This window comes from Morone saxatilis, unplaced genomic scaffold, assembly GCF_004916995.1.
Source record: "Morone saxatilis isolate NCDOM2014 unplaced genomic scaffold, NCSU_SB_2.0 Contig17, whole genome shotgun sequence".
Taxonomy (NCBI): domain Eukaryota; kingdom Metazoa; phylum Chordata; class Actinopteri; family Moronidae; genus Morone; species Morone saxatilis.
Window position 1 is genome coordinate 14,163,124 of NW_023339729.1, and position 10,976 is coordinate 14,174,099.

General features: G+C 44.3%; 1 protein-coding gene across 1 annotated transcript in view; it reads left to right on the forward strand.

Moving 5' to 3' along the window:
* Window positions 1–1,659: 1,659 nt before the first annotated feature.
* Window positions 1,660–10,976, forward strand: part of LOC118326621 (protein piccolo) — an 11,472-nt gene continuing 2,155 nt past the window's right edge. The window contains exons 1-8 of the mRNA XM_035659649.1: window positions 1,660–2,134; window positions 3,337–3,495; window positions 4,202–4,320; window positions 4,407–4,581; window positions 5,062–5,174; window positions 5,258–6,641; window positions 7,231–7,355; window positions 8,217–8,487. Coding sequence (XP_035515542.1) covers window positions 1,744–2,134; window positions 3,337–3,495; window positions 4,202–4,320; window positions 4,407–4,581; window positions 5,062–5,174; window positions 5,258–6,641; window positions 7,231–7,355; window positions 8,217–8,487 — 2,737 coding nt within the window. The 5' untranslated portion in view covers window positions 1,660–1,743. The remainder of the gene's footprint in view (window positions 2,135–3,336; window positions 3,496–4,201; window positions 4,321–4,406; window positions 4,582–5,061; window positions 5,175–5,257; window positions 6,642–7,230; window positions 7,356–8,216; window positions 8,488–10,976) is intronic.

Sequence of the window (10,976 nt, forward strand, 5' to 3'; positions counted from 1 at the left end):
CCCCCCCCCCCCCCCAGCTATGTCTGAGTACAGCTTCACATAGACAGACTGCAGACTCTTGTTTCTCTCTAAGGATCACCCAACAAAAACAGCAGAGGACACATGCAGCAACAACGTGCTGAAGTTGTTATGTAGCACTCATCTTCCCACAACATATCTCATTGTTCAACACTCCCCAGCTCCCAACTCTATCCAATTCCTTTTGAAGTGTTACTGCACATCCAACATAACATTCAATTGATTACCACAGTTGACACTGCAGGATTTAAGTTTCAAAAAGTCTGAGCTTTTCAAATTAATTCCAGAGGGTCTTGTTGCCCCTGGACACTCAGGCTTACAGCGGGTCCATGATAATGCAGCCTACTGAACATCATCAGCAACACATTAACCAAGAAAACTCCACCACAGTCACATCTGACCAAACACCTCATGACTCATACCTGCAAGACTATTCCTTCACCTTTCATCCCTCCACCTTAAGCACAAAATGTTGGTCTATAACTGCCAATTTCAACCAATTTCTTCTTCAGCCAAACCATAATGTAGGACAGTGGTTCCCCACATGCGGTCGCAAGATAAATCTGAATGTCTCTGCTAGACAAATGTATCCTTATTTCCTACTATACTCTGACTTCATCAGGACCCCTAAAAATTATTTAGTCTTTGGTTGAAATGGTCACAACTGGCAGACATCTGCATCTGGTGACGAGGAGACACTGCTTTGTTTTTTACGGGGTCACAAACTAAAAAGGTTGGGAACCAGGACTATGATGAAACTTGGTGTCTAAGCAGCCACCTCCTCCTTGCACAAAACCACCCACAAGATGTCGAGCATCAGGAGACTTTTTACCTCTTCTCGCCCACAAATACCAAATGGAGATGGTCTATGAATGAAAGAAGACAGATTCAGTATTGTCTGTTGATTTTCAATAAAATACTGTTTGTGTGTTTGTTTCCAGGGATTAAGTTTAAGTGATACAATGTGTTCATGTGACCATCAGCAGTACAGTGCTACAGAGATTATGTACGATCTACACAGGTTCTGATATATTGACGTTATAACCAATACCAGCTTCACAGAACAATAAGCATCCAACAACATGTTTTGATTAAAACAAGCCTAATTAACTTAATACAACTGTCATAGTAGCAATGGAGTTCTTTGAAAAACAAAAACAATATTACATTACAGTAAATTAAATCTTCAAAGTTTTTCACATGCAAATATGATTACAGACCATATTGAATGAAAAATACTGGTCTCATTTTCTGACTGCTGTTATATTTCAGGAACCTAAATTACTGTCATGTTCTAAATCAATAGCACCATGATATACAGCTCTGTTTGTGTATCAGTACAGGGACTTACATAGATGACAAATGAGTGAACGTTAAATAATTATTCATGAAAATGTTGTACACTGTCACTGTAAAGTAAGATAAGATGTTCCTTTATTGGTCCCCAGTGGGAGAAATTCAAGTTTAACACAGCAGCACAGGGGTGCCAGTGTAAAAATACAATAAAGAATAATAAAATATGATATGGATATAATGAAAAATATATACACCATACACTAGATTTACTGTATTTTGGCTTAGTTCTACGTTTTTGTATCCGGCCTTACCGTTTGCGCGCCTGTAGCTTTTTAATTGGTCCACTCTTGATGACTCTTAATTGATGGCCCTTGTGTGCAGGTGAGGCCTCTGTGCGCATGCGAGCAAAAAAGCGTCAACAATCCGGCGATGTCTTGCAAACAGAAAACAGAAAATACTTCGTTTTTATTTGTGGTTAGCGTTTATTTTTACACGTTTGTCGTTTGTTACTCGGTAAGTTTAGGACAGCGGGAGGAAGGTTTGACTGACTACCAAGTTCAAGAGTCCGCAGCTACCTTGTTGGAGAGGATTAAACAACAGGACGACGTCCAGCTGGGGAACTGGCGCCTGGTTGAACAAGTGATCTCCGACCCAAATGTGCGCGAATCCACCGAGCTTCAGCCTGAACCTGCAGCCTTCCCCGGAGAGCCACTACCGTATTTCAATGTACCCAAACTCGGTGACACTGACAGTAACTGGACTATTGGTGATTTCAGCAGGAAACCAAGGTCTGAAGACAAATATCAAGCAGATTTTACAGGTGAAAGCGCCGATTTATTTAACCCATCAGTGTCCGTTTACACTTAAGTCAGTTTGGGCTGAAGACTACAATGTTTAAAATCTGGAGGTGTGAAGTTAAGTTGGAGTACTCTCTTAAGAGATGTTAGTGCAGGGATACTTGGTTTGCCTGGGGGCCACTGTTGAAATATGACTGTGGGGCCTGTTAATAAACAGACAATAATATTTAGCAGATCAAATAAATAAACATTAGAGTTGTTGATGTGGCTAAATAAAGACGACTTCAAAGTCATAATCTCATTGCTGTGGTGCTTCCAGGCCGGAGCTCTGCACTGCAGTTACGCTTAAGTGACAGTGGTTTAGGATTGGAGTGAGGTGGCAAAATAAAGCCACATTTATCTGTCCATTTTTCATTGAAATGCCTGTTTTTATTGTTAATTTGCTGTCCTCACTCATCTTTTCCAAGAGACAAATCCAGTCGCAGCAGCTCAGAAACAAAGTGTCAGTGCTTCTGTGCACTGCACAGATAGCAGATGGTGAGGTTGGTGATGATGGCAGAGGTTAATATGCAACTTCCCAAGTAACAGCCATTACTAATTATTTTAAATGAACCAAAAAATCTGAGTGTGAATGAATTTAGAAATAATAGAATTTAGAAAGAAAATGATCGGCTGGCAACCCGGCACCCTGAACTCATCTGTACTGTGTTAGTGCCTTGATAGAGAGTAGAGCATTGGTTCCCAAACTGGGGTTCCACTGGGGGTCGCCAAAACTTCACGGAGAGGTCGCAAAACCTTCTTGATTTTAAGCGGTGTAAGATAACTTAAAAAAACTATACACATTAGGCCTATATCTCAGCATTTTGTTCATTCCTGTGAAAAAAACTAAATGAAATTGTATTTCTCTTTAAGTTTATAAAGTATGTATGAGTATTAAAAAAATGGAAAATACACAATACAGACTCAAAATGAATCTAAATTGCTTGTTTTACACAAACTTCCTGCAGTTATTGTGTTCACTATTTGGGTTCATTATCCAGTTTATCAGTTGTTCTGATAGTGGTACTGTTACTGTTATTGTCACGCATTGAATATAATATATGTCACTTGGTTAGCGGTTGTCCGTTTACTCAATGATTTCTTAAGGAGAGAGGTTGGACACCACTGCAGTAGAGGGTAAACCAACCTAATCTCTTCTTTATTTACATGTTTTTATATCATTTAGGTTTTGGTGGAGTCCAAGGGAACGTTTTGGGCCCATCATTTGATTCCACTCCACATTTCTCTGAGTGGGTGGCTATGAGACCTTCGGTGCAGTGTGATGATAATGTCATGACCTTCACTGCCTCTGGACACGGATTTGCACACCTGTTAGTGGATAGAGGTAAGATATACTTCTGGTGCTGTTTGAATTTAGTTCACCAGGCTCAGATGGAATATGCAAATGAGGGGGAAGGACCTCTTGTTGCAGGTAAAAGAGGCACATAGTTTCAGTACAGAAATGAAGGGCCTTCATTTCGCATAGCGAGGAAAGTGAATGTGATGCATATTTTCAAAAGTTTAACATGCATGAGCCTGTTTTGCTCCCTATTTTATGCTGGAGATTTTCTTTAGATGGAGGTAATTTAAAATGCACATGTAAATATAGTAATAGTAGTAGTAGTAAGTGTAGGCTTTGTGGTGGAAACTAGTGTCCTGTTGATCTAAAAAAACAATAGCGTGAGCTTAAAGTTATCCTTTCATTCTCCATGAATCTGCCTTTTACCCACAATTAGTTGATTATTTATGCCGTAAAATATCCAGGAGAACAAGAGAAAAGTCCTTCAATTGCTATTTTTTTGCAACTAACAGTCTAAAGCTAAAAGAAATTCAAAATACTATACTATACTCATATTAAACAAAGAAAATCAGCAAACTCTCACCTTTTAGAAGCTGGTGAATATAAGCCACTGAATATTAGGTGTTTCAGCTTGATAAAAGCTTTTATCCATTAATCAATTATCACAATTGTTAGTTAATTTTCAGTAGATCAATTAATCTTCCAGTTGTTTCAGGACTAAAATGAGCTGTTCGACATTTGATCTTTACAGAGGGAACCTCCCCCATCTCCCTGTTCCAGTTGCCTTCATACTGTGGTTACTCGGTGAGGATGTCGTGGAGTGACCTGGAGATGATGGTGCCTTATGATGCATGTTACATTACACAGGAGGTACCACCAGCACCTGCATTATATTCCCATCAGTATTCATTCCTCTGTCCTGTGTTCATCAACCCCGTTTTTTTTCTTTCTTTCAGAATGGCAGCTACGTGCTGCCCATGTTGTGGTGGGGCAGCCCACTGAAGCTGTCCTGCCCAGTGCAGATGTCCACCTCTGCCCCCTCCTTGTCCCCCTTAGTCTATTGCTCCCCCTACGGCATTGCAGTGCAGATAGATGGGCAGGAGCAAGATATAGCAATGCTGGGAGTCATAGGTACATTGGCTTTTCACATTGGATTCACGCTGAGTTGTTTCTTAAATTTAAATTGTTTTTAAATGACAATTATTTTAATGGTAGTTTTTTTTTTCTTCCATATTTATCTGAAGAATATATCAAATCTAAATTTGACATGCTGGTCATGTCTTCAGTAATAAATAATGAAATAGAGGATTCATTATATATCCACTAGAATTGTATTCCTTGCAGTGTGGAGAACGCCTCTGAAACAGAATTTGGACATGATTTTAGAAATAAAGAAGGCCACAATTTATTTTACAGGTCCATAATTTCCTAATAAATCATGAGGACATTTACTGGAATACATTACATAATCTGATACTATGTGTAGGTAAAGCACATAGTATCAGATTAAGTAATCAGCCTAGAAATATGTTAGTTTAAGCTGTCGAACATAAACTTTTCTTGAAATTCACAGAAAAAATAAATAAAAAAAACGTGTAATGTGCTTTACAGTGAATGGACGTTGGGGTCCATTTGTGTCTCAAGAGTGTGCGTACCGTGTCTACTCAAATCCTGAGCAGCTTGCCTTCTTCATCTCCTACAGTGCTCCGTGTATCACTGATGGAGTAAGTTATTTAACTTGTATGCATAATTGCAGCGGGCTGCCACCTGCACCAATAATATATTATGTTGATTTTTTTTTTCCCAGGATGGTCCTCATCTCCACCTTATATTAGATGAACAGGAATACGTCCTCTCCTGCCCAGCCAGTGCTCAGGTTCCCTACATCCCCTCTCCTCCTCTGTCTCCTGATGACCACCAGTTTCTCCGAATCCCAGATCCTGTTGGCCCTGCACCCACCTCCCCTCCTCCTCCCCCTCCTCAGCCTCCAACCCAGGAGCAGATTGCTCAACTTCCTAACTACCCCCACTATCCTGGATTCCAGTACCCCCAGTTTCCCCAAGTCTACCCTCCTGGCCCACAACCTGGCCGTCCCGCTCAACCCACTCCTGGCAGTCCTCCTGGTTCGCAGCCCCAGCAGCAGCAGCAGTTCCTCTACCCCTCGGGACCTGGCAAGCTGCCCTACTCTCCTGGAGAGCCCCCAAAATACCCTTCCCTTCTTCACCACCCTGCTGCGGTGTTCCAAGCTCTGTCCTCCCCCAATCTTAGCCCATCGCTGGATATTTCTCCCCATCACGTTTCCAAATTCCCTGCTGGCCCTTCTCAACATCACTCTGGTATGTATTACCCTTATGTGCCGTTCTACTACCCTGCAGTGACACCAGACACCACTACTACAACTGCTCCTCCAGCTACCCAACCACTCGAACCTCCAGCAAATCTTTATCCCCCACAGTATTACCTTCAGATACCTCACTATCCTGCACCCACTGCAGCACCAGTGACCCAAGCACCAGTGACCCAAGCTCCTGCTTCCCTCCCTCCCAGCCCACCGTCTACTCCCTCTCCACATAAACAACAGTACCCAGTCGGCCCATTTTATCTACCAACATTTTATAACTCTTACTATCATTATGGACAGTTTCCCTACCCTTCATATGCTACAGTCATTCCACCTCTCACCACAACTGCCACTACGACAATGGTTCCCAAACAACCTGGCAGCCACAGCTATTCCTTCAGCCAGTTCTACAACCAAAGACCCATTTATGTCCCACCAACCACACCTCAGCCGTCTGCCAAAGAAGAATCTCCAACTATTCCTCAGGAACCTCAGAAACCAGCAGCTCCACAAGCCTCCTGCCCCCCTTATGCTCACACAATTTGTGGCTACTACCCTTATCCCTATTTTCCCTATTACCACCATACGTACCTGCCATACTACCATCCACCTTACCCCCCTGTGCCCCAATATCCAGCGACACCAATGACCACCACAAAGCCTGTCACCTCAACCACCACAAAGCCTGTCACCTCAACCACCACAAAGCCTGTCACCTCAACCACCACCACAAGTTCTACAGCAGCTCCCCCGACTGAAACCACTCCACAAATCCCCCATCTCCAGTGTCTGATGGAGAAGATGGTTGTCTTCCTGCCTTTTGCTCACACAGACTCCATCCAGGTCAGAGGTCAGTGTTTGTGTTAGTGAGAAGTTTGGCTATTCATGTTTTCAAAGAGAAACAGTTATTTTTTTGCATAAAATCCATCTTCAACTAAAAGTATCTTCAAAGCTCTATGTAAATAATGTATTTGATACTATGGCAACCCCCTGACCTCTCCTCTAGCACCACCATAAGGTACAAAAGTTTGGTTTTGAGTGAAGTACCACAAAACTGTTGGATGGCCTGCCCTTAAAGTTTTGGTACCGCACATTCTGTGCCTATCAGGATGAATTGTAATTACTTGATGATCCCTTTTTTTACCTAAATTCACCATCAAGACAACACTTCAATTTGTTCAGTACTTTGGTTTATGATCAAATGCAACTCATGACATTCAGTCTCATCTGTACTTTGAGTTCTGTGCTAATTAGCAGATGTTAGCATGGTAACAATGCTAAACTAAGATGGTTGACATGGTAACATACAGGTATCCAACCACAGTGTACCTAGATCAGCTTTTACTTCTCAAGAGGGCAAAAAATTAGCCCCATTTACCGGCCAATTGCTGGTAAAATATTCAAGTGGAAGATCTAACTATCATTGTTTCTAACTTCAGACCAAATGGAGTCATGGCTGTTCCTCTCCAGTGTGTCTCCACTGTGTGGGTACATGCTACAGATGGCTGAGGACTCTGGGGTAATCCTTCACTCTCCTCTGCCTGCCTGCCACAGCGAGCCACGGGTGAGATCCTCCATAATGCCTCGTCACTGCCTGCACGTGTCATTTTTATATAATTGCTTTTACTTTAATGAAGTCCCTGTTCTTAAAGAGAGTTTATTTGATGTAGTGTAGTTATCTGATGAGTGGATGAACTTGTTAGACACTTATTTAAAAAAAGAGAGCCTTTTAAATCTGGATTTACAGTAAGTGTTCTTAAAGTGCTCATAGATCAAGTTTTTGGATGCCATAAAGTGTGTGTGAATCAAAACCCTTGATTTGGAAAGAGAATACCTCACACTGTCCATAACTTGAATTCTCTTTATAGACTGTTTTGGGCCTTTCATGAAGGTCTGAGGACTGAGTTTGATCCATATAAAATGTACATTTTGTCAATACAAGTCGATTACAAATGACAATTCAACAGCTCCATACAGGCATAAACTTAAATTAGTTTGACATGAGCTATGAATAAATTAAAATGGGCGGACAAAATACTGAAAATGTCTTGATGCAGTCCGATACAATGACACCACAAAGTAACACATTTTCTTGTATTGCTGACGCTGGTGGTTTGCATCACTTAGGTTGTCAGTACAGCGATTTATGACACCAGTCCTGCTAGCATATAGAACACAGACGAGCAGTTTTTCCCAGTCAGCAGCTCATTTTTTATGATTATTCCCATATGGACTATATGCAGCATTTACTCTGCATGCATCTGCATTGGGTGGAGTTTTTTTATGTTCTGTGCAACCCAACTGGTAAGAACCCTTTTTTTTGTGTGTGTGTGTTTAGCTCAACTTGCAGACTCTATTTTTATAAACAGTAGCTGGAAACATGCGTGGTGGTTCATCCTGGCTATTGATCTCTCTCTCTCTTTAGACTCCCACCACCATTTCCTTACCTCTGAGGTTTTGGGACCTTTCCATTGCCAAGTATAGGACTCTGGACTTGCAATGCCCTTATCAAATGATCCCTGAAACTCCTGAGCCAGTTACAGCACCAGTTACCCCATCAGTGTCCCCTGCCCCACCCAGCACCACCGCGAGCAAGGTCAGCCCGTCTGTTGTCCCAAAGCATCAAGTCTTCTGCTCCTCCAATCAGATGACCGTGGAGCTCCCCTCTGGTCCCATCTCTGGAATTGTTGTTAAAGGTGTGTGTGTGTGTGTGGTGTGTGTGTCTTTTATTCTGTGTATTATGTTCCTAGGTGTCTTATGGTGGATCAGGCTGCGTCGCATGAGTGAAGTTGCTTAACAGTGTGGTGGGCCAGCTCCTGGTGGCGGTGCAGTTGACCATGGAGGGTGGGTAAAGAGTCAGGTACTATTTTTTTGATGCGGGCACACCTGTAAAGGACTCTGTGCTTTGCGCACGATGCTGGAGAGGGGTATGAATGTGGAGTTTTGAGGAGGAGAGTCTACACAGAAACATATGACTGCTGGAGTCTTCGAGGCACGGTGCTTGTTTCAGACATCAATAGGGAAGCCCTGAGATGAACTCCAGGATGCCCCCACAAGGCACTGTGGTATTCTGCAAGAAAGAAGGAAGAGATGCAAATCCCGGTTTGAGGTGCTCCATTACCACCCCGGATGGAGTGTCGCAGGCAAGATGACTCAGGAGATGTTCACACTGAGAGCACAGCGGAGCGGCGTTTCTGGTATAAAGTGCGAGACGGCGCATGGTTGCTGGGGCCTACCGGGGCCTGGACTTTTGTATTAAACAGTTTCTTCTCTAGAGTAAGGTGTCGAGACAGGCTGGGTATGCCATCCACAGTGGTTACGCCATGACAGTGAAATGGAGGGCAGAAGCGGGAGGGCTCAGTTTTTCTGTGCAGTTACAAATTCCCGGGGTCCGGACAAGGTAGCATGAGAGTTGTGTTAATGACCTCTGATAAAGGCTTATGTCATTTGCGCCAGTATAGAAGGGTGTTTTCTTCTGGGCCATCAGAGTTATTTTAACTGTGCGGGCTGGACATTTGTCGTGCGCTGATGCCCTCAGAGTGCACAGCTTTCCCAGGTGAACATGGTCTCCCGCGGACCCGGCTCTGGTCATCCCAGCAGCAGTGCCTCTCCATGGGCTGCTGCTTCGAGCAGAGGCGCCCTGCCTGTAGGTACGCTCAGTAGAGGGTGAGCGTGCAGGTGCTGTATCGCCCCCATGGCATTCACGCCAGCTTAGCGGAGTACAGTGAGCTGTTGTTGGCGCGGTGCACGGGAGATAACGCGGCTGCAGCTGGGCTGGATGTGTGGAGGAGATATCAGGCGAGCATTAGCAGGTGATCAGGGGGGCGGTGACGACAGAATATGAAAACAGGTAGTACGAGTAACCTTGCCGGTCGTCATTATCAATGTGGTCCTCTGAGACGTTGTCTGATTTGGGTGCGTGACCCTCACACCTAAATGCTGGCAATGTGTAGATCTCTGTAATGTGATGTTGTTTGTATCTGCCCTCGCAGGAGGTGCATGATCTTGAGCGGACCACTGTTGTCTGCGTGCCGGCCTCCCCATCGCGCCGCTCTTTCCTGCCAGGGGTCGGGAGGCGAGCGGCAGAACCTACCGTGAGAGTGTATCAGACTGACGCCCCGCGGAGTGTGATCGGTGCGGCGGCTAGGCAGCTCCGACCTGGATGTGGGAGACAATCTGTACGCTGTAAGCCTGAGAAGCATTATTTTCCCCAAAATATGGAAAGTGAGACCCTGAGTTATTCTGGAGGTGAAGTTAATGGAGTGTTTATTTAAAGGACATGATGTTATGCTACAAACCCCATCGAAAAGACGCTAAACTAAACAATGAACTGATAAACTGCGCAAGTACTTCCTGTGTAGCCCAAACTGCCCCTAACTGACCGCCTGTATTCCCATCGACACAGTTCTTGGTACATGCTTAGTACTTTACGTAGTGTTGTATATATCTAAATTTGCACCTGTCTGATGTTGTCACGCACTGTGGGAAAACCCTGAGTCAAGTACAGGTCGGGGATGGTTTCATCGACAAGGGTTCGGCAATCAGTCTCAACCTAATGGCACAGTAACAGGGATTTCGCCTGTGAGGTCAGAGCGTGTGTTTTCTCTTTTGTTATTATCGGGGCAATGAAGGTTACGTTCAAAGGCATTAAGGTCTCTTCATCTTTAGCAAACACTGAATAGTTTGGGGACGTTTTAGCGTAATTAGTTTATCATATTTAAGTTACGTTTTGAGCGTCTGAAAGTTACACACGAGGTTGGGAGGAGAGGTTCACATCCCTTCGTGGGGTTGAGTGGACTTATAGAAAACAGCAAGTGTGAGGCAAAGACATTATGACTAACGTTTGGAACCCAGCCGGACAGTTTGAGGAACGGGGCAAGAAGTTAGACGAAACAGGGTGACGGGGGACCAGCCATGCCAATTGGTCGGTGGAAGTGCAGCCGGAGTGGCAAGTCAGCCCAAGGCAACCGTCGAAAGAAAGGCAAATCAGGGCCCAAAAAACGAAACCTCCAGCAGGACGGTGCCGAGACAAGCACGAAACCGAGGGCAGAGCGGGCGAGGGCGCGCGGTTGTGTTGATTGGCTGGTCCGTAGCTGTAGGCTGGGGGGGGGGGAGCAGGGATCGGCCGAGCCGCGGGGGAGGGGAGCGGACAGGAAAAGTGAGCACGAGGACCGGGCCGGCAGAC